The sequence below is a fragment of the Notolabrus celidotus genome, chromosome 8 (genome assembly GCF_009762535.1).
Source record: "Notolabrus celidotus isolate fNotCel1 chromosome 8, fNotCel1.pri, whole genome shotgun sequence".
In the NCBI taxonomy this organism is placed as follows: Eukaryota; Metazoa; Chordata; class Actinopteri; order Labriformes; family Labridae; genus Notolabrus; species Notolabrus celidotus.
In genome coordinates, this window is record NC_048279.1 from 16,725,084 (window position 1) to 16,748,611 (window position 23,528).

The following is a 23,528-nucleotide window of genomic DNA, read 5'->3' on the forward strand; positions in this document are numbered from 1 at the left end:
GGTAGCTTGTCTAAATCTAAATCTATAAACAGAAAAAAAAGATCCCTTCCTATTCAGGTTTTTCTACTTCAATATTCTGTTATAAATCAAACTTGTATTTGGACAAACTATGAAATCTGAAAATGTTTCCTCTTATTTTACAAAATGTGTTTAAATTTAATATTAAAAGGAAAACCCTTCATGCTGAAAACATGTTGATATAATTCTCATCAGACATCAGAAAATGTTGAAACCAAGGCAAGTATGTTCCTCTCATTAGACGAGTTATGTTCACTGTTTTTGTTTGCTGCAAATACTGTCAAATTTGTTTTTTGTCTGGTTTTTTTGTAGTTTTGTTTGTTCAGTTTTATTTTTTAATTTTATTGTATTGTTATTGTGTGCCTTTATTTTAATGTTTGTAAAAAAAAAAAAAAAAAATTCAAATCATTAAAAAGAAAAAGAAGCCAAGACAGCAAAGTGTTCTTTTTAAACAGTCTTTTATTCAAAGTTGCTTCAACGAAACGTTCTTATCGAGTTCCAATGGTGACCTGCCACACTCTGATCAGGTTGTCGGTGTAGCCAGCAAACAGGGTCTACAAGGGAAAAAAATAAATTAACACAGATTATTACTTAGCCCACCCATTACTAAGATTATAATTAGTCCTTTAATAAGGACCTTCAAATAAGTGTTTGTAGTTCCCCTCATATTTGCAGGACTGTCACCATTAGATATCAGAGATAAAAGTGAATGGGTATAATCACTGGGGTTTACACTACAATAATTAGCCACATATCTTTTACAAGTCGCACAGAGATATTGTATTTTACCTGTCCATCAGCAGACCATGCCAGGCAAGTACACTGTGGAGGTTCAGCCTTGCTGTTTGTGCTGATCACTTCCTGTCTCAGCTCATCCACAATGATCTTGCCCTCCAGATCCTACATAAGAGGAAAAAAAAGGAAGCAAAGTCTGTTACAATTTGAAGTATATCATGATACAGGATGTTAATACAGCTGAAATTGATCACTATAAATGTATCCATGTTAGAGCTCAGAAACAGCCTCTTTATCATCAAAGAATACAGTTGGCATTGGAAGTTTCATCACCGCACTTTGAGCTGCAGCTAGAACCAAGTCTTACCCAGATCTTGATGCTGGGTCCAGTGGCAGCACACAGCCAGTAACGGTTGGGGCTGAAGCAGAGGGCGTTGATGATGTCACCACTGTCCAGGGTGTAGAGGTGCTTGCCCTCATTCAGATCCCACAACATGGCCTGACCATCCTATACAAAATGAAGAACACCAGTCACTATACTATAAAGTTTGTTTCAAACTAAATTTTACAACCACCATTAACACAGAACTATGACATTTTAGGCAACACCCAGGAACAGCCTCTTTTATCATCATTGAAAGACAGGTGCTTTTGAAGTTTACATCACAGTTGATACCTTCAACATTGACTATTGTAGATCCAATGTTTCGAGGAACATAAATCTTCATACCTTTCCTCCGGATGCACACAGAGAGCCATCAGGAGAGACCGTCACTGTGTTCAGGTAGCCAGTGTGGCCAATGTGGTTGGTCTTCAGCTTGCAGTTAGCAAGGTTCCAAACCTAGGAGTCGAGGACAGGAAAACATCATATATTGCTAAAATAAAAGCCTAAGTGGGGCTTTCCTTTATAAACAAAGACACCTATATAGAGAGAGGATTTGAGAGCAATTGCTATGGATTTAAATTTGTCTAACAGCCAACAAAAAGGAAGGTGTTGAAACGACTCCGTACCTTGACCACCTTGTCCCAGCCGCAGGAAACAATGATGGGGTTGCTGCTGTTGGGGGAGAAGCGCACGCAGGAAGCCCACTCAGTATGGCCCTCGTCCTGTAAGTTGAGAAGATTTACCCAACATCAATGACTTGTACAAGACACCTTTTTTTGGACAATTGAAAAGTGTTAAAGCAATGCAAAGGCTATTAAGCACTATGAAAATCCACTTAGACAGATATCAATGATTACTACATGAGGTGAGGCTCACCTGGATGGTGTACTTGCAGACTCCCAGAGTGTTCCACAGCTTGATGGTCCTGTCCCTTGAGCCAGACACAATCTGGCGGTTATCAGCAGAAAAGGCTACACTCAAGACGTCCTTCTGGTGTCCATCAAATCTCCGGGTGGTGCAGCCACTGGGGAAACATCACACGAAACATTTTAGATGAGCACAACTGTTGTATTTCAGAGAAATGTGGAGTGAGCATGTGCACGTGTCTGGTCTAGTCAAAATGATTAAAGCTCTGATAACAAATACACACTCTAAGCCAAGAGTCTTAAATGTACTGTTTTTACTATGATGTGTATTTCTAATCAAGTCTCTTCGCACCACACTGGCCTCAATGGCCACCTGAAACACTGCACAATGGAGTGTCACTGCCAGAATGGAAGGACAGGATGACAACTTTATACCACTTACTAGAAAACCTGTTTCAGGAAATAGTCATTGAACTTCTTCAGTTGATTTTGAAAAATATTAAGGAGACGATTGTTAAGACGATGGATGTTGCGAGGATAAGTAGAAATTTCAATGTGTGTTCACTGTGCTTGGCAACAGGAGATCACCCAATGAGTGGCTTGATGGTTATTAGTGTGTGTGAGATGGTTGATGTTTCCAAGGAGGTGCTTATAGTGTACGATGTATAGGTGTATGAATGAAGAGACTCAATACAAATGTATGGCTTCTCCTTATATCCTGCATTTAGCAAGCCAGATTCCTCAACTGAGTGTAACTTCTATTCTATCCAACTATCCATAGCACCAGCTGTGTTTTTTAAAAGCTGCTAGTCTTGTAATTTACTGACTGTGCTGTCAACTTTCACCAGAAAATGCTCACATGTTGATTTTGCTGTATTCCAAAATATGTGCCTGGCCCATGATGTTCAAAGTGGATTGACAAGCACACCACAGTTTACAGCCCAAAAAGGTCAATCTAGGCCAGGATGAATTAAGTATTTCTACTTCCACTTAGTTTGTTGGTCTACTATTAGTTTCTAATAATACTTTTGAGTAGTTTCTGTGACTTCATTTGGAGAGATTGGACAACTGATAAGAGTCTGAAACTGGGAGGAAGAGCAGGGAATTACATACAGTAGAATAGAACCCAGGCCACCCTCGTCAATGACTGTGAAGCCTCTGAACATGAGGCGTGTGATATGCCGCTAGGCCAATCCAGTGCCAAGCTAGGTGCCACACAGCCAAGCAGCAATATAGTCATTCATTACTCCTTAGAAGAATGTAATGAACTATTATAAAGAGCTCTTTAATAGGCTTCACACAATATATTTTAAGTAAGTGTTAAGCCAAACTAATGATTCTGTGCCTCATTGACAGTTTGCATACTTTTGAGACTTATCTGTTGAACTGGATTTAATTTACTTACTGGGGAATTAAGGACCATCCCTATTTCTAACAAGTTTGTCTCTTTTTTCTATCAACTTCTATTTAGATCAGTGTTAAGCAGCAATGACAAACACTTAGGCAGCCACCTTTACAACGACTCCCAACATCCAAACCACTTCTACACCTGCACTTACGTGGTGAGGTCCCACAGACGAAGGGACTTATCCCAGGAGCCTGACAGAGCAAACTGCCCATCTGAGGAGATCACAACATCACTCACAAAGTGAGAGTGGCCTTGCAGGGAGCGCTGAGGGATGCCATAGTTGGTTTCATCACGGGTCAGCTTCCACATGATGATAGTCTTGTCTGAAACAGAAATTATTTTTAGTCTCAAATCCAGACATCATTCAGGATGTGGCAAATATTACAATCATGTCTTGAGAGCTCATTAAGGGAAGCTGTCAAAGAATCAACTAGTGTAACCAACTCAAGTTCAGAGGTTGATGAGCATAAAGTGACATTTAACTACAACACTACTGCATGATATCACACGTGTGAAGTATATCATGACACAGTAAGTGAATACAGCTGAAATTGATGTCTACAAATGTGTCCATGTCAGAGCTCAGAAACAGCCTCTTTATCATCAAAGAATACAGTTGGCATTGGAAGTTTCATCACCGCCCTTGGAGCTATAGCTAAAACCAAGTCTTATCCAGATCTTGATGCTGGGTCAAATACACACGTGGTGAATTTGGGGATCTGAGTGACTTACACATGACGAGAGATAACGTTAGCTTGCTAGCTTAGCTGACCGGCGTCTTTCTCGTGAGCCGTGCACAGTATGTTGTAGTAACATAACTCATTATATCATTCTGTAATACACTAGTGACGGTATACACGTATTTCATGTCACTGACGCCAGCACGTTAGTCTGTCTCCCGTTATACCAGCAAACAAACTCGCTGACAAATGCGAACGTAGCCATGTTGGCAGACCCGGCGGGGAAGCCTCACCTCGGGACGCCGACAGAATCATGTCGGGATATTGGGGCGTAGTAGCGATCTGGGTGACCCATCCATTGTGCCCCTTCAGGGTCCCCCTCACTGTCATCTGCTCGGTCATTTTGGCGAAGTTCGGTGGTGCCTTTTACAAGGATGGATTCGGATTTTTCAGAGGTCCCGAAAAACCTAGGTCCTCATCGCACCAGGCACAGAGGAAAAGGAAGTTCAAACCCGGATGCTAAAACTATGAGAGGTCACCCGCCCGCAAAGGATTCTGGGAAATGTGGACTTCATACTTATTTTACTAGTCATAAATACGACATTGATTTGTTCTTTATTTTTGGAGAAATGTTATATTCGTGTTGACTTTTTGAAGACGACACTATCTTGTAGATTAATACAATAATTACAGTTAATATTAAAACTTTATTAAATCTATATTTGTACCAGAAAACCAATGAATAACCATTAATTTACCAGATGAAAAGAAACCTTTAAGTTTCAGATGCATTCAATAATAATAAAATAAATAAATAAATAAATAAATAAATAAATAATAATAATAATAATAATAATAATAATAATAATAATAATAATAATAATAATAATGCTTATTTAACCTTTTATTTATTTAACCTTTTATTTATTTATTTATTTATTTATTTTACCTAATTTGGTCTGCCTGTTTGTGTTTCTTTTCCAATTGTCCACTGTATCTTTATTTAATTATTTGTTTATAAGTGGTTTCTTTTGTATTATTTAGTTAAGGATGATTGTTGTTGTTTTTTTTCTTACGTAAGCAATGTGAGGTTTGGGTGGGATGGGCTTAGGGTTATGGTCATTAAAAAGGCCAGTAAAATTTCTGTATTGCGTTGTATTGAAGTACTGCCATTGGTGCACACACTCTTTGTATCTCCTTTTTTACACTGTCAATGCTTACATGCACTGTAATTATAAAATCAATAAAAAGAATTGTGAAAGAAATAATACTAATAATAATACATTGTATTTATGGGTGCGTTTCAGGACACTCAAGATCACTATACAAATGTAATGATAATAAAACAGACTTGGTATAAAAGTACTCGATAAAACAAAGGATATATAATATGAAAAGAACACAATGAATGGAAAGATGAAATGCAATAAAAAAGGCACATGGTTTACAGGGAATATGCAGTATTGAAAAGGTGGGTTTTGAGGCGGGATTTGAAGCTTGGAAGACAGTCAGACTTATGGATGGTTAGTGGTAAAGAGTTTCAGAGACGGGGCTGCTCAGCTGAATGCTCGAGATCCCGTGGAGGTTAAGCGAGCATGGGGTACAGTGAGGAGCATGGAGGAAGACGTTCTGAGAGTGTGAGGAGATCAGAGAGGTATGGAGGTCTTTGGATATGAGAATAAGGATCTTGAAGTCAATGCGGTATTTGACAATAAATGATAGTAGTTATATAAAACGTGGCACTACTTCGAAAGTCACACACAATTAAATTGTGAAATTAAGGTCATTGTTGTTTCAAAACTAGCTTTTTTTCCAAATCAAAAACATAAAACTCATGGCCGTTAACAATTGGAGTGGACTGCAACCTTGTCTGCCTTTGTTCCAATGTTTCTGTGTGTACCCCACAACCAACTGTGTAACACGTTGTTTAGTTGTAAAACAATGAGCTCATTCAGCTGTGAAACTTGAGGACACATGGGAATAATTTGTGGAAATGTTTATGTATTATTTGATAGAACTTGTATAATTGAGAGCACATATCTTTGCCTTTAGGAGAAACACAATAATTTATATCTGCATTGTTCATAAATTGGAGTTTTATAATACACAGGTGCCTTTTTCAACACATAGAGGACAAGACACTTTGTTGATCAGAGTGAACTTAATGCTTTTTGATTTTCATCTTTCTTGCATGTCAGAGTTAACCAGCACCCTGGGGGTGGCAGAGACTGATTGTCCCTTGGGTATAAAATATGCACTGGTTTAAATGAGCCTCTTATTTTTATATGGCAGGTTAACAGTTTCAACTTTTTTTTTTTTTTTTCATTTAGAACCAGATGGATTGTTGTAAAATTTGGTATCAAAAGGTTCCCAAATAGTGGGTTGTAAATATTTGCTATTCATGAGGTCAAAGTTATAATTTACTAAGCCTAATGGTTGCAAGTCAATTCAAATTCATCATATTTTATATTTTCATGTTTATTTGATTCATAGCAGTCATACATCACATTTCCTTACAGTGTTGTCTGCTCCTTTACTTTCAACTGGTGTCTGTTTTGTCTTCATTTCTACTAAATACTAGTTATCATTAACATGTAGAACCAGAAAAGCAAAGGTTGTTTCTTTTCTATACTTATATGCTTTACTTTGTTTGTTTGTCTGTAGAGACGCTTGTCTTTTTCTTTGACCACATTAATTCTTTTTTTTGGATGGTAACAAATCATTTTGAATCCTTCTTAAATGATTCCATGTCTGTATGAATAATGAATGAATATAAGTGTGAGGTGGTAAAAGGTTGAAACTAAACAACTTAACATGATTATCATTTAAGAACAAAAGAAAAAAAGCAACACAGAACTCATGAGTTTACTTCAGTCTACATGTTTACTTGACCAGATTTCATGTTACACATTTTTAGACAATTACAAAAATAGCTTAATTCTTTTACAACCAAATACACATCCGAAAAAAAAACAATCTCACAAAGTCAAGCTAATACTGCATGATAATATAGAAACTTTCCAAAACACCAAACTGTGTTCAGACTCTCAATGCCATAATACTGAAACTGACAGAATCTGTAAAAGAAATAAACACATGTAATAATGTGAAGTATCAGATAACCATCAGCTCTCAGTGAAATAAAGTCAAGCTAAACCAATCTGTGTTTAATATAACTCCTCAGCTGTTTTACTTTAGCTTAATGATGTGCAGTTAATGTACAGCTTTTCAAATAGCACTCCTGGAACATATTTAAAGACATATAAATGAGAGGTGGGGTGTTGGTTTAATACCTTGAAAGTAACTTTCTCTTGTAAACCATTTAGTGAAATTTTCACAATCTTTTCGTCTCATTAATATGGGAATTGTTTGTGTGTGATGTCAGTTATTCAACTTTGTAAGATAAACCCTAAGGCTAAAACAGCTACATGTTACTCATTGTCATTTTGAGAGCTGGATATGAGTGAAACTGATTCTTACAGGGTGCCAGTTTGCTGGTCTCCTAGAGGATATTCATTATTAAAAAAACAAGAAAGTCAGAGCTACCAATATGTGTTGTGTTTCTAAACCATTAGTGCTATCCAGCTAACACATTGAACAATCTGCAGACTGGCAATAGAAAACTCCACTCCCATCACATACCTCTTAGTGTTCCTCTGAGTTATTTGAAGATTGTGACTTAAATCTAACTAAAATGTCTTCAAACATTGCTGATCTTATTTAAACTTGTGAATGCCGCAAAGAGTGACAATAAAACAACAAACATTCTGACCGTTCATATTTAGGCTAACAATGCAAACATTGCAGAAGAATGCTCGACAGTCACGTGTCACATAAACCAGAAGGTAATCTTAAAACATATAAGTGCTGAATATTATCGTATTAAAAAGTAGCACAAATACCAGGGCAGAATATACAGATGTCCACAAGGAAAGTTATACATCATTTTCCATTTCAATTCAATTCAAACAACTTTATTAATCTTCGTCCATTGGTCTGGAGCAGCTTCTACATAAAAAAACATACATAAAGCACAGGGACGCACTTCTCTGTGCCATGTTTACACAAAGACAAATTTATAAGAAACTGAATTTTGGTAAACTGTATAAAGATGCATGTGTTTCTGTGGACATCTGTTTCTGTGGACATGTGTCTGATTTTGCATGTGACCATGCAGAGTAAAGTAGATAACAGATACATAAAAGAATGTAAGCACCAAGAAGTAATTCCATCTGAGAGAAATAATCCCCCTAACACATCAATGATAGTCATCATGTAGAAATGACTGCAATCTTTGTGATTAAAAAAAAGCAGTTGCACAAAATGCAGAATAACTGACATTATAAACCTGTGTTAAGGTATTGATGTGTAGAAATGTATAATAGCGCTACAAAAACAATGATTGTGTATAAAATTGATTCAAATGTCATTCTTTAGTCTGTTAGTCCTTTAGTCCAAATGACTACAACGGATTAAAAAATATCAAACAAACAACACACATTAAAAGTCAGCAGCAAGAACTCACACTGTTGTCCAAGAAACAGGCAACAGCAACAAAACACATCTTCATCAGTGAGTAAATGATAATGATCAGTTGAAAATGAAAATGCATAAGAAAGTCTTCTGATTTGCAGTCATACATCAAGGCGACTGAAACACATCATGAATACTGTCAATGGATCCTTCCAAGTTATGCACAGGAATGCAAAATAAAACTTGACAAGAGTCGCTACGAAAGTAACAAAATAAAACAAAACATATAAGTTGTTGTTGCCACAAGTGTAGGTCATAAACAGGTAGACTTTTTGACTTTTCAGAGTGGCTTGTTCAAATAAAGAGAGAAATGACTGGCTGGTGTAAATAAAAATGTGATTTAAAGTTTCAGTAAGGGACCACAAGTCATATAAAACTGTCAGGCTGCTAAACAACACTGCGTCCTGTTATGATCATGCATCATTTAGTTAAAAACTTAACAAAAGAGCCACCACATTTTCTGTGCAGTAAATCCTTCCATATGTGCCTGTGACATCAGTTACTCCCATATAACTTTGACCTAGCCTCAGGTGTGTCTTTTCCTCTCAGGTGAACGTGGAAATGCAATGTTCTCTGTCGCCCCCTCCCTGGAGAGTTTCAATAACGCAGGATCTGAGTGTTCAGTGTGACACCAGGGCAGAACATGGCTCGTTCTGCTTCCATAGAAAGCCAATCTGCCCACCGTGCTCTCTGTCTTCCACCGTGTCCTTTCTCTGCCAGTACTCCGCATCCCTTCAGGGCTGAGAGAGACGCTTACGTTTCAGCTTCTGCCTTGACATTTCCTCCTTTTTGAAAACACAGAAAGGAGAAGAGAGCACTGACCCAACCAACACTCCTCCATCTGCAACAGGTAAGAGATCTGTCCATCCACAAAGCATCCATCCATCTGTGAGACTGCACACACTGTCATATCCAAACAGCGTTCAGGATTACATTCAGGCAGTGAGTCAGACTTTGTTAGTAAGGCAGCGAGACGGTCAAGGCGCTGAAACGCCGTCATCTGGACTGTCCTTCAAAGTAAGAGTCCCGCTGCCTGTTGAGTTTCTTCTCTTCCAAACTATGGCTACTTTCTCAACAACACTGGCTCTCTTCAGTTAAAAAAAAATGTTTCATAATACTGTTGACTCAAAAATGTCCTTATTAAAAATCTCAATATATTATATAAAATGTTTTATGAAAAATTGGAAAAAAGGGAGCTGGTTGTTGGCGTTGTATTCAATTGCAATATATACCATATCAATATGTACAGATCCCATGCTGCTGGTTAGTCATCACTGCAAAAAAGAAGAGTAGAGATTACATTTTTAGTAGCATATCCAAATTCACACATTAATTTAAAACACTCATGCTGCACAGCAACAAGCTCACACATTGTAGTGTACTTACAAAATGCCCCTGTTTTAAATCAGATTCAAGCAATTAATTTAATGCACACAACTATTAATATCAGTGAATGCTTTGATTGCAGATCATGTTAGCTTGTTACGATCCGCTGACTGTGTAAATCGCTTTCTGATGTTGAATGAGATATTTCCTCAGTCACCAATATTGGTCCAACTCACACTCACCTTGTGCCAACAGCCAGGTATGGGCAGCCCATCATGCCCCTGCAGAAAGGGGAAAACAGTTGTAAGTGTAATGTGAAGCATTCTTACAGAGACATACAGTTTAATCTCCAGCTCATTGAAATATCAATGACAGGTGTATCATTAACGTGGACACAATACCAGCATAATGAGGCGATCAAATAAAGCATAGTAGAGGCTGAACTGTAAAAAATATACCCCAAGCAAAACAGGTTATAAGAAAAAAAGGGCTCAAATACTTTGATTGTTTAAATCCCAATTTTTCATTTTTGTTACCTGAATTTTGGAAAAGGAAGATTTCTCATTTCCTCATTTTGTGATTGATTGGTGCCAGTCTCATATCTCTCCATTTAAAGCTCCTGTGATTAACTTTAATTTTGCCTTTCTAACTGTACATTTCCAGAGTACACACATTTACCAATACATATTTACTAAACCTAAACACATACGCATCTAAAAACACAAGTCACTGCACATACAGCCATGCACATGTGTATAGACGACACATAAAAGAAAAACTCCAAATGTCCACCCTTTCAGTTCTGTAATATTCAGTGTGACTTTACGTTGCTGCTGTTACTCTGTGATAGTCTGTTTGTCCTCTTGTCTCTGTGGGAGCCGGTCATGGAGTGGATGCTGCACGTTTCATCTTTTGTCATTTCATTTCTATATATTCATGTGATTGCTTTTGTATTTCAAAAAGCCCAAATATTTGCATTTTAGGATAACAAATGTGTTTCTTTTAATGCTGGAAAAAGTGATGTGAAATTTTACGAACCTGAAATCTACCAAATGTTTGATCCCCAAATTAAAAGCAATTATTTGTATTATTTATTTGTCTCTCTCTCAACAGAAAAACCCTGAACTAGACAGACATGACATGTGAGTGTAAGAGCAAATGCAATACAGAGCTTCAAGGATGGAAAAGGGTAAGAGCTGCAGTAGATGCATAAACAGTGATAATACAGGAAAAGGAAGAAGGCAGAGATACTGTACCAAAGGACAGGGGGCCTCGGGGCCAGAAGGAGCAAGAGGGGGTGAAGAGGAAGAAAGCTCTGCCTCCTTAGACAGACCTTTAGTGTCATCACAACCCTGCCAGCAAGAACCGGTAACACATTCACAGCAACAAGGAAGAAAAACAGAGAAGACGATAGAGAGTGTGCTGAGAGAAGGAAGCAGGGAAATTATAGATGTTCAAAAAGGGACAGGACTGCTGAGAAGTAAATCAGTCCAAATGTGCATTATTACACCGTGTGTGTGTGTGTGTGTGTGTGTGTGTGTGTGTGTGTGTGTGTGTGTGTGTGTGTGTGTGCGTGTGCGTGTGTGTGTGTTACATACCACAGGACAAGGCTGGTCCAGACCTGGAGGACCCTGCTCTCCCTTCTGGCCCTTCAGACCTCTTTTTCCCACCGATCCCCTGTCACCCTGGGTTTAAAGAGGACAGAAAACACACTCATGAATTCCTCTCATAGTATCACTGAATCAAAACTAAACTAAACACACTTGTGTCATTAAGAATCATTACATGTCTCGAAAAATATATTTATAATGTCTTTAGCAACAATTAAAGATATTCTACTGATTGTATTTCAACTATTAAAATTAGAATATTTCTTTCTGTGGTCTGTACAAACCTTGTCCCCTCTATCCCCTCGGTCACCTTTTTCCCCCATCAGCCCCGGGAAACCCTGGACATGAAAGGACAAACTGGTCAGAAAGTAGCTGAACACTGGATGCAGGTTAAATTTAAAATAATTTAATTGAAAAAGATCTAAAACTTTAAGTGAAATTCTCACATCTAGTCCAGGCTCTCCTGGTCTGCCCTGCAAACACAAGTCCACTCATATAAATCATGATGTATGTTTTATTCCACAACAACACAATAAAAAAGAGACGTCGTAAAACGTGAGGTAGATCATCAGATGCTTACCTTTTCTCCTTTTGCTCCTGGAAGACCCACCAACCCTGATGATCCCTTTAGGCCGTCGAATCCCTGTAACATCACAGGGAGACAAAGGGTAACAAGAAACATAAATGAAAACCACTGTATCGTGTAAACTCAGCATGTCTCATCACAAAATACCAAGGATCAGGGTCACTCACTTTGAGCCCAGGAGAACCACCTTCCCCCTTGTCTCCCTTCATCCCATATCCAGGCTCACCCTGCATGAGAACACATGAACCCTGAGCACCAAACAACACCTCCATAACATGCTACTATAAATGATTAGTGCTAAAGTCTTACCTTAGGACCAGGCATCCCATGCAGCCCCTGAAAAACAAAGAGCACAATAAATGTATTAACCACAGTTACAAACATTTGTTGCAACTAGAAATGTTTTTTCAGGATGTGGAAGTACTCACCATGGATCCAGGGGACCCGGGTACTCCAGGTGGGCCAGGTGGACCAGGTGGGCCTGGCTGGGAAATCATCTGAACCTGAGCATTATTAAAATAACTGGAGTCAAACTCGAGCTGAACACTTATGTGGATAAATGTATGTCATGTACATGGATGATTGACCTGTTAAAGGACCATTCCCGCATCTTTGCACAGTTTAGCTAATCAGCTACAAGTCATGTACGCTTAAAAACCCTAATGACAAATTTCCACATAATTGATGTTGTTAGACGTTCTGTTTGTGTCACACTGACCAGGTTGTCGTCCATTCTGCAGTCGCCTTTCTCTCCTTTCTGCCCGTCCATAGCCTGAGCAACAGAGACAAACATGTTTATTGATTTCTCTGTTTTTATATCAAAGAAACTTCTTTGCAGTCTTTACTTACAGCAGGCCCAGAGAGACCCATCTCCCCCTTCTCTCCTCTGTCACCAGCTGGTCCAGCTTCACCCATATCCCCTTTAGGTCCCTTGAGTGACAAAAAGATGTAAAGAATATATACAGTATATCTAAGCTCGAACAAATGCCACTTGTATGGACTCTTTGTAAGTGTGTGTGTGTGTGTGTGTGTGTGTGTGTGTGTGTGTGTGTGTGTGTGTGTGTGTGAGTGTGTGTGTGTGTGTGTGTGTGTGTGTGTGTGTGTGTGTGTGTGTGTGTGTGTGTGTGTGTGTGTGTGTGTCACTTTTTCATCTTTCTCAGACCTTTTGCCCATCAACTCCAGCCAGTCCAGGTAAACCAAGCTCGCCCTGCAAGAGAGGAGAGACTCCCTCAGTTATAGCAAAAAATCTACCTACATTTATATCAACACCATACATAGGTGTTGGTAGTGCATGCGTGATGACAGAACCCCTTACCTTTTCCCCTGCAGGTCCTGGGGGTCCAGGTGGTCCAGGTTGGCCCTAGAAGGAGAAACAAAAAGAAACAGAAATAGAGAGGTTAATATACATGTCTAGTTGGAGTGTCAAATCTCCCGATGTTTAATATTTAATTCATTTTGGACCTGCTATAACTGTTTTGGCCACTTGGGGGCAGTTGAAACATGTATGGCTGATCATCACCTTGTGGAGATGATATGGAGCTCTTTTTTTTTAAAGACAGCTGCTTTTTAGTATACCCAGCAGCAACAGAGCAACTATATATATATATATATATATATATATATACACACACATTTGCAGTTTTCTTTGCATCCACTTCATAGACTGGAATCTGGATTTCTGTTTCTTTGGCTGCTGAACTCTTAATATGAGCAGCTTACAGTGACTTTTCAAAGCTTTCTGTGCTGTAAATGTTTGTGTGAATTAACTTTACAGTGAAGCTGTGTGAAAGCAAGAACAGAGTTTGTTGCAAAGTTCTGCATACCTGAGGGGAACAACAGAGAGAATCAAAGAGGTTTTTCAACCATTGACGAACCCTCTCCTATACAAGCAGCCATGAGATCCAGTATTAACATGAAAAATAATGATTATATCCGCTTTAAATACATCTGCAATTTTCAGATGGTCACAGAGACACTTTGTATATACATGGCTGCTTATTCTGTTTATCAAGGTTGTGGGAAAAACTGGGAACTCTCAGAATTCAACCAAGAGGCTTGAAGATGGGCCAACCCAAAAAGAAACAACAAGGCTGATGGATTTCACAGAGCAAGCCCGACAGTAAACAAAGCTCTTTCGTTCACTCTGTTTGCTGAACACATGCGACTTGAAGTAATTTTACCTTACAGATTGTAAAACAGTGCTATTTGTGGTCTGTACCACACAATAGCCTGGAATCTTTTTCCATCCTGCTGATTGTTTGGATGCAACATGAGACTACCGCACTAATGGAGAGAGACTGAAATATTCATACATACATGCAGCTTTATAGCAAAGCATATCCATCCAATGCCTCTTTCTCTGCTGGCTAAAGAGTGACAGGGTCTTAAATCACGCTCCTTAACCTCTACGTCCACAAAGTTACACTTGTTGCTTCTCCCTCTGAAGTCTTCGGTCATCTTGAAGCAATAAAACAGGAACCTATTATTCCTCATACAGGTGAACACGCTGATCCTCTCTACTTTTTTAGAATATTTCTACCGCTTTTATGTCTTTATTGAATTCATGGAAACCAAAACATGTTTATAAACAACTGTTTGATGTGAGATATTCCATCATTGAAAAGTGAAGGTTACTCATGCAAATAATTACACAAAATGCCGTGAAATTAGATGAAACAAATGAACAATTTCAACATGGCTATAGACCAAGTTCACCACTGACTCAAATTTCAACTTAGATGAAACCAACATGGCTTGTCACACAAACAAGTGAAAGGATTATAACAGGCTGGGTGGCCAGTGAGCACTCCCCTGCTGCATGGATATTACTCTGAACAACAGCATGCGTGTGATTCGCTGCCAACTGATCCACGCTGGCATGAGACTTCAGATAAAATCTCAGGTTCATGTTTTCACCAACTTCTCTGTAACTGTCTCACGCTGCTGTTTTATGCAAGGGCCCGTTTCAAATCAGGTCCAAAGGGGCCTGATGCGCACTGGTTTTAAATCAAAAACACCCTCAACCACGGAGATATCCATCTGTTATTAGCATGTAGCACGGTACACTGAAGAATCAAGGGCCCTTGTGTATAAAGAAAGGAATATGAACCTGAGACTGGGGAGACCATGAGGGGTTCCCTCCCATGTTATCCGGTGCACCCTCCTCATGCATTCATTGAGTTATGTGCAACAACACAAAAACACCATGCAGCCCTTTAGTGAGTTATAACCACTGATTCTGTGAGGCAAATTCAATACGTGGCATGAAAACACTCAGGACAATAAAACAAAGGCTGTTGATTTTTCTGCATGATTAAGCATGCATCTCAAAGCTCTGTGTTATCTGATAGAGCAGCACAGCTGGACTTTATTTGCTGGTTCTCTCTGTTTGATCCCTCTTTTGTATTCTTTTCACCCAGATGAATACCCAAGCGAGCCTGGTGGACTTCAGTAACCAAGGACATTCAGAAAACTCTTTAAATGTGGCCTCCAGAGTGACATTCAATACATCTACAAAAGCACACACATCCACAGGTAGCAGGTCAGATAAGGTGTGGATACGCACAGGGTGTGTGCTTGTGAAGGCCTGTGTAGGTCTTAGCATTATTATATGTGTTAGTGTCTGATCACACCATAAAAAAACATGCAGACACAACAGCAGATTACCGAAACGCTGATGGCGTTGATGGCCTGTCAGGAGGAAATGGCAGCAGGTTCAGTTTTGTGGTTATCAGATGTGTTTCTTTCCACACTGGTGTTTTACTTCTGGTCTTGTTAGAGTTTTCCCTGATGTCTTACTAATGATTCATTTACAAATTCATGGACTACATGATCACGATACACGTATCCATAAATCTGGTGTGAATGAAACTGTAATGTTACTCACCTGGATCGCATCTAGAAGCTTCCCATTGAAGTCAATTACGTCAGAGGAACCTTTTTCACCAGGATAACCCTGTGGAAAAACAGAGAAATTAAGGATGGGTATATAAGGATGGGTATGTAAGGACATGGAAGTATTAATGTTTATCAATATGCAGCAGAATGACTCATGAGGGTTCTCAAATTGGGTCATTTACACACCATGGGTCCCTGTGGTCCATGTTCTCCTGTCTCTCCTTTGTCTCCCTGTGACGAGCACATATATGAAATATTGAGATAAAACTTGCACAGACAATACAAATTAACTTTTTTTCCAAATTAAAGTACAAATAATCAACTTGCATGTTATTCATGATAATTAAGATCAATCTTCTACCTTAAATCCTGGTAGTCCATCCATGCCTCTCTCTCCTTTTTCACCTGCACCTGGCTCACCCTGTTTCAATACACAGGAAATATTTAGGAAAAAAACATGTCAATGTAGATACACAAAATAATCAAGATGCAAGATAAAAGAAAAGGAAGGTAAATAGTACCTTTAGTCCTGGAGGGCCCTGTGGTCCTGGGTAGCCTGGCTCACCATCCTCTCCCTGTTGGTTCATGATGTCAGTAAATATTAAAAGTACAAACTTTTGGTCATATGTTACTTGGAGTAGAACATTTGAAGGGAAATTAACAAAACAAGCAGGTCAAGTCACGGTGAATAATCTATTATTGATCTTACCGGCTTCCCTGGCAATCCCTGCGACCCCTGAAACAGAAACATATTGGTTACCATTATCATCAAGATAGAACAATCAATCCCACACATTGACTGTAGTGTTACAAGAAAAAAAAATTGACTTCCTCTTTTCTTTCTTTCTTTTGGCTACACTTACCTCAAGACCATCTCGACCTGGAAAACCCTGAGGACAGAAAAGAAACTCGAGTTACACTCTGAACTCCTGATGGGTCGTCCTTAAAGAGTTTCATCACTTTGGCCACTAGATGTCAGTGTTGAACAAGACATGGCAAATATACTCCATGGGCTTGATTTAGTTAAAAACTTATCGGCTCAGTCTTGACATCACCGCTGGGGCCTCGGTATAGAACTTTCATAGACCTTTATTGTCAGCAGGGGTGCAGTGTGTGAGTGGGTGTCCATGATGGCTCAAAATGAAAAGGTATGGGGGAATAAAGCACACAACAAAACAACACAACTGTGTTTGCATTATCTTTGTAAAATACTGTAGTCACACATTTGAACAAAAATCAAAAGTCGAGAAAACCATAAAAACATGTAGTACAGGACATATCCAACAACTGTATACAAACACAGTAAATATCCACAACAGCCAACAGCCAGATGCTGTCACCACAGATAAACATCATCAGATTTTTTGACAGGCTGAATAAAAGTAAAATATGTTAACAGCTTTCTTTGAGTAAAGTCAAGCTGTTGAAAATCATTGAAAGTTTGCATCAGATGCTTTGTGCTCTTCATGATTCAAGAGTGGTACATTTGGCCTCAAACTTTCAACCTGATTAAACAACAATGAAATATTTTGGACCAAGTTTTAAGAGCTCCTGACTATCATCGTCCAGCCACCAAATGAGAAAACACTAATAAACACTGAGACACCTTCTGTTAATATTTTGTTAAAGTTATCACCTTTTTTTGGCCATTAGCAGGAGATTTCTTTATAACTCTGACCAGGACTTTGTGTATGATGAGAAATAAGCCCCAGCTTTTCAAAAACACTGAGGTAGTTTCCCATATCCACTTTCAAGCATCTGTACATTTGGCTTATTTAGGTAAACAGTGTTATTGTGGTTGTTTGTGAGGGCCAGGTGGATGTGCGCTTGAAGCAGATCAACATCTGCTATGAAGTCATCCATGGCACAGACAGCTCAGTGGGATCTTGTGCAAGAGCCATCCACACACATCCACACACACTGTGCTATCAGGTTTGCCTGATCACTGAGTGCACTGGGATAAATGCTTGGTATAAATTGGAGATTATTAGCCTTCTGCTCTATCCTCATATTTTACAATAATGTGCAGAAGCTGCTTAGAGCTTTCCCAGCTGCTCTCTTTGCTCTCTGCCAGCAAACACAAACTGTCATCCAGATCTTCTCCACTGCTCCGTGCTCCTCTTTTATTTCCATCCTCAGATGCTCCTGGAGCCTTTTAACCCCTTTTTCTTACCCCTCTTACGTCCTCTTCATCTTTTGATCTTCCCTCTGCAGCAGCGGGATACAAATCACCGTTGCAAATAATTTTCAGCACTTCTTTTATCCCGAGTGCAAAAAAAGGATGGATGAAGAGCAGTTCAGATGTCAGATACTCTTCCAATTTTAAAACGGTAGTAAATTTACTGAAAAAGATTGCCTGAATCCAGATATGTTGAAATATTAGGAAAACTATTCACGCACACACCCAGCACAGAACTTTCCATGTTGCCAAACAGCAGAGGAAGAAACTAGCTCTAACTTCAATTGAGCTGTCATTCCTTTATTTGCCCTCTTACACACAAATGACTAGGGACACACACGCTGGCAGGCTGGCTCACTTTCTCTCGCTCGGCTCGCTCATACATCTGCCCACAACATGGAGCGGCTCTTAGCAGCGCTCTGCTTTGTTTTGCTGTTTGGGTTTTGCAATGCCTTTTGATCAACTCGGACTCAGAGAATATATTTGAAAATCGACTAGGTTACAGGATGGGCCCCTCTCTTGGATCCGTCTGGTTTTAGTCAGCGTCTGATCTGTTCTTTTTTGGGGGGGTCTGCATAAGCTCTCAGTGAAACCAACATTTTTCACTTCAATCCTGTTGCTCTCTTGTGCCAGTTGAATTTAACAGAGCATTCATCTCTTCTTTCGGATAAACAAAAATTACCTACATAGGCACTTTCTCCCTCCTCCATCCTTTAACCACAGCTTTTAGCGGCTACTGCATATGAGCTGAACTCTGGGAAAAAGGCATTTTGAGAAACATAAACTGCCTCAGGCAAGGAGCGCATCTATTGTTTGGTCAGGCCAGGAAAACTGCCCATGAACTCGCCACAGTGCCATATCTGTTTCAGGGGTGCACAGCGACACAGTGGTGGTAGGAGGGTGGGAGAATGGGGGCGCAATGGAGATCTTTGTGGTCTCTTTCTTACACAAAACAGATGAGCAGCAGTAGAGCTGCTATTCTGGGAGCTTGTAGGTAAGCCGCAGCTCACTGGCAAACCCGGAAGAATGAGAATCAGGGTTCACTACAATTTACTACACAAACCTTTGCCCCTTAATCGATGTTTTAAAATTCACATACACAGACACACAAAGAATCACAATTTGCAATCTGTCACACCCTGCGGTTGAACCCAATCAGGTCAGCAAAATCGAGGTAACATCACCCTGATGACTGAGGTGTTTTAAGTGACTGAATTCATTGTGGTGTAACCTAAGGTGGAGGGTGAGGAAAAGGGGGAGAATGATGGAGGAGGAGGAGAATAACAGTAACTGAGCATGTGGGTGAATTGTTTGGTGTAATTTGTGTTCATTTAGCATCACGAAGAGAAGCTCTTACCGGCTCTCCAGCAGGGCCACGAGGCCCGTCCTTGCCTGTGTTCCCAGGGGGGCCTCTTGGACCTGGTGGACCTGGGGGACCAGGAGGACCAGCCGGTCCAGCCTGGCCTTGGTCGCCCTGATGACAAAAAAACCCCCAAAATAAAACAGAGGTAATGTGATTTTAGTCATGGAAAAGCAACAGTTTATGGATGTGCCAGTTGAAAGCACTGTAAGAATGCTAACAGCTTTCATGAGACATAAAAAATGGCAGGCGGAAACTTTTACATGTTCTTACAGTCATGTTTGCATTTAAGTCCAATATTCATCAAGACTCTGTCTCTGTTCACCACAAACTCTTGAAGGAAATAACTCTTTAGCTCCCCAAAGCTAACCACCTAGCTGCTAACTTTTTCTATCTGTAGCTTGTTTCTGGGCATGCAGTGGGTTCACTAAGTTGTTTTTAAGAGAACATCTGAAACAACTAGAAACAACACTTTGAGAGTAGAGAACTTTAAAACATTGAAGTTGTAGTCTTAAAAATGAAAGCAACATGCCACAGAAGACTAGCTTGCAAGAACACCACGGCATGTTGTGAATCCTCCATCTACGATGGTCTACTTTCACATTTAACTATTCATCTGAGTCTTAAATTACTCTATTACAATCCACAGAATGAACCAAGCAGGTCTTTTATACATTGTTAAAAATTCTATTTGTGCTTTCTCACATTTAGCATGTAGTTTAATTTGCTAGTTGTCCCTAATTAGGTGGTTTTTTATTTTGAAAAACAATGTCTGTTTTAAAGATTTTTTTCTGTTAATGCGTCACAAAGGCAAATCCAACTGTCAACACCTATTAGCAAACCTTTCATTACTTAATTTACATCTAACTGCTAACATGTCTCTCTGTAATGAATTCCACCCCTGTATTTGTGCTGAATAGAAACGATGAACGCCCTGAAAGTCTTGCACTTCTCTATGTCACATGGTGACACTCCCTCTGCACCAATGAGCTCTACATGAGCTCGAGACATGTGGTGCACTACGGTTTGCTTTGTTGCGGTAAGCTACATGGTATAACAAGCCCTTTCATGGAGACTCTTAAATAAAAGACTAAAAGCTTATTTCCTTTCACTGATAATTATTATGTTTCTGCTAACTCAGACTGCAACTAAACTGTCACCAACAAAGCACTTCTATCCCCTGTGTAATGGAAAGCACACATTTGTCGAGCCTCTCTGAACATGTGTGGTTCCTTCTCAAATTTTCTTAAGATGCTTTAGAACTTTAATGCAAACAGATTCACCCAAAAAGCCCCCCCCACACACATTAAAACTATTCATATGTAATAAAACAAGAAATCAATAATGCAAAGTGAAGAGAAAAGTAGAAGGCGAGAAAGAAAGAAGATGGGTGGCTGGTTAGAACAGGAATAAGACAGGTTGATTAATGTGTTAAAAGTTCACACATGCCTTGGTCGAGGTCTACCTTCAGAAAGCGTCTCTGAAAGCTGCCGGACTGCTCTCCAGAGAGAAAGCCATGGTCATATCGAGGGAAGACCATCTGAGATGCAACGTGGAAAGAACATAGGCAAAGGCAGCAGAAAAGAAAAAAAAAGCACACAGAGAAGGGGAAGAGGAAAGAGGAGAAGAGACAGAAATAAATGAGTAGAGAAACTCATTGTTAACATTGAGAGTGTCCAATAGTCCAGGAAAGAGGGAAATAACCGCTGTTGGAAAGCAGAGATGAGAGTGTAGCAGGCTTCAAGGCTGTCAGACAAAAGGAAAGCCCTAGAGGAGGGATTTGCTTCTTAATCTAAAAGAATAGTGGGAAAGCTTTGGGACAGAGATTGGAGGCTGCTGGGAGGACTGAAGAGCGTTTGCTTGGAGGGACAAACCTTGATGGGAATCTGATTACTTTGCAGACCTGCATATGTGTTGTAGTTAGGGGGACCCTGAGAAGAGGAAGCAACAAAGGGCAAAGGTGAGGACCTTACTGCAGCAAGAACAGAGCTTAGGCCGCATCGTACTATCAGGTATGCATGCATTTACAAATTCTGCAGATTTACTGTGACGAACAAAACCACATCATCTGCAAATTGTGGAGATTCCTTTCAATATACTGAGACCCTCTTCAGACCATGTATCTAATTTTGTGTGTGTGTGTGTGTGTGTGTTCCATTTCATGTCTTCCCATCCTTTCCCTCTGTGACCAAACCAAACAGAGGTGGCTTGGCCCTTTCCAGCCGACAGACAGTAACTGTGATGATTGTCTGTGAAGCTGAAAGGGGCCAAGTTTGTCTGCCGCCAGAGAGCTGGGAGCACTGTGCTGCTTCTCTGGTTCAGTTCCTCTCCAAAAACACATGGAAGGATGGAGGGAAAGATATGAGAGAGGAGGGAGGGTGAACACCATGGGATTGAAGGTAGAGATGCTAGCTTGCTCATGAGGTTTCTGTTAACAGGCTGCGGTGAGCGCTGGATGGCTGAGGTTTCTCTGACACCGCAGACCCCTCCTTATTCTCTCCCTCCACTGTCACATTCACTCATTCACACCATTCCCACCATGGAGACCACATACGCATATGCCCATTAAACATAACATAAGAGAATAGGCTGTTTCACAATGGGTTTCCCCTTTACGTTCTCATCAGACCTAAGGCTGATACTTAGACAAACAGCCTTTCAACCTTGCTGTCTTTCCATGGCCTCTTTGTATTGGCTCTGGAGGAGTTAAGAAGAGGCTTTGGCTTGGGATTAAACTCCAAACATGGCTTGTCTTTCAACACAGCCGTTAGACAAGCCTAAGCATCCGATGTCATATCCTCAGTATGGATTTGATGGTTTGGAAGATGTAAAAATTTGATACCTGCTTTAAGCCTTTTGCTTTGAAAAAGATGCAGCCCTGTGCATGACCTTATTTAACATGTTTTTTGTTACTTTTGATACCCCTGTTTTCCTGTGTTTTTTATTTTTTCTGGCACCAGATTCAACCTGATAAACGCATTTGAAAATGCTAGATTGACGGGAAGCCCCAGGTTGACAGAGATTTACTGCTTCTTCCTGTTTTTGCATGTACTTTCTCGTGCTTTTGGAGAGCGCAGAGGTGAATCAACATAGTATGCTGGGATCAGGGCAAGGTGATAACTGCAACTACTGACTGATCATTTGCTCCCACTATGTACCTTTTATCCAGACCTGCAGGGCTTAGAGCCATAGCTTCTAATAGAACAGACTTTAAACAATGAGACACCAAAAGATATTCATTTGCAAACTAATCTAGGCATATCTGTGAAAAGAAGTTCAGTGCCAAACCTCATTCAGAAATACAGTAGTTTTAGGAGCTGCAGGGTTTGTTTTGAACTGAGTCAGTGTCTCTAAGCGATACTTTGAGGTTTTTTCGGCTGCAGCCTAATCCAAGGATATCACAGCGCCAGGAGCCTGGTCCAAGTCTAATATTTACCAGTTGGCAGAAATATGTGATGCCGAACACAGAAAAAGTTTACATTCTTAGCCACACTATGACCTTGAAATCTAAAGGGATCAACTGTGAAATGTAATGGCGTACGCCTTGATTGGAATCAGGAATTCTACTTATGTTTCTGAGCCGCATCATAAATATTGTTCCGCTTGGCAAGCCTGTCAAATTTACACTCCATTTGTGCTCCGCTATAAAAGAATAGTCATTTAGTCTCATTCCTATACTCTTACACACACTGTTATGCCAATATTGTCAGGCTCCAACTCTTTGGAGATGAATGACTACACATCTATTTCTAATTATTATTTCAAAGCTTGAATATGAGTAATAATAAAGACAAACAGTGAGTGGCTACAGAAGGCGGTTTGGTTTTTTAAGAGTAAACTTTATAAAGACTTTGTGCGTGCAAACGTTGAATGCTTAAGTAGGTCACAGCTAGAGTTCGTTATAGCACGACAAAATTAATGTTTTTGTCTGGTACAGCTAGTCAT

General features: G+C 39.8%; 2 protein-coding genes across 2 annotated transcripts in view; both read right to left on the reverse strand.

The window, feature by feature from the left end:
* Positions 1-459: 459 nt before the first annotated feature.
* rack1 (receptor for activated C kinase 1) lies at positions 460-4,611 on the reverse strand. The gene is made up of 8 exons (XM_034689906.1): positions 4,386-4,611; positions 3,564-3,735; positions 2,015-2,162; positions 1,765-1,860; positions 1,484-1,594; positions 1,121-1,261; positions 808-918; positions 460-572 (listed from the first exon to the last, which is right to left on the reverse strand). Exons 1-8 carry the CDS (start codon positions 4,492-4,494, stop codon positions 507-509), a joined length of 954 nt encoding a protein of 317 aa, XP_034545797.1. The 5' UTR covers positions 4,495-4,611; the 3' UTR covers positions 460-506.
* A 2,345-nt stretch (positions 4,612-6,956) lies between these two features.
* si:dkeyp-44a8.4 (collagen alpha-1(XXIII) chain) overlaps positions 6,957-23,528 on the reverse strand; it is a 139,682-nt gene continuing 123,110 nt past the window's right edge. The window contains exons 10-31 of the mRNA XM_034689148.1: positions 21,458-21,514; positions 19,581-19,697; positions 16,908-16,934; positions 16,754-16,780; positions 16,566-16,619; positions 16,406-16,465; positions 16,231-16,275; positions 16,034-16,102; positions 15,814-15,837; positions 13,463-13,507; positions 13,310-13,354; positions 12,997-13,077; positions 12,866-12,919; positions 12,576-12,650; positions 12,457-12,483; positions 12,315-12,374; positions 12,142-12,204; positions 12,008-12,034; positions 11,846-11,899; positions 11,550-11,636; positions 10,194-10,232; positions 6,957-9,899 (exon numbers count right to left, since the gene is read on the reverse strand). Of these exons, the coding sequence (XP_034545039.1) occupies positions 9,897-9,899; positions 10,194-10,232; positions 11,550-11,636; positions 11,846-11,899; positions 12,008-12,034; positions 12,142-12,204; positions 12,315-12,374; positions 12,457-12,483; positions 12,576-12,650; positions 12,866-12,919; positions 12,997-13,077; positions 13,310-13,354; positions 13,463-13,507; positions 15,814-15,837; positions 16,034-16,102; positions 16,231-16,275; positions 16,406-16,465; positions 16,566-16,619; positions 16,754-16,780; positions 16,908-16,934; positions 19,581-19,697; positions 21,458-21,514 (1,140 nt within the window). The 3' untranslated portion in view covers positions 6,957-9,896. The remainder of the gene's footprint in view (positions 9,900-10,193; positions 10,233-11,549; positions 11,637-11,845; positions 11,900-12,007; positions 12,035-12,141; positions 12,205-12,314; positions 12,375-12,456; positions 12,484-12,575; positions 12,651-12,865; positions 12,920-12,996; positions 13,078-13,309; positions 13,355-13,462; positions 13,508-15,813; positions 15,838-16,033; positions 16,103-16,230; positions 16,276-16,405; positions 16,466-16,565; positions 16,620-16,753; positions 16,781-16,907; positions 16,935-19,580; positions 19,698-21,457; positions 21,515-23,528) is intronic.

Coding starts and splice junctions, on each gene's coding strand:
- rack1 (XM_034689906.1), bottom strand. CDS start 4,494: ATGACCGAGCAGATGACAGTGAGGGGGACCCTGAAGGGGCACAATGGA. Junction 2,163..3,563: donor CGTCTGTGGGACCTCACCAC/GTAAGTGCAGGT, acceptor ATGTTTCCCCAG/TGGCTGCACCACCCGGAGAT. Junction 573..807: donor CATGGTCTGCTGATGGACAG/GTAAAATACAAT, acceptor TTTCCCTTGTAG/ACCCTGTTTGCTGGCTACAC.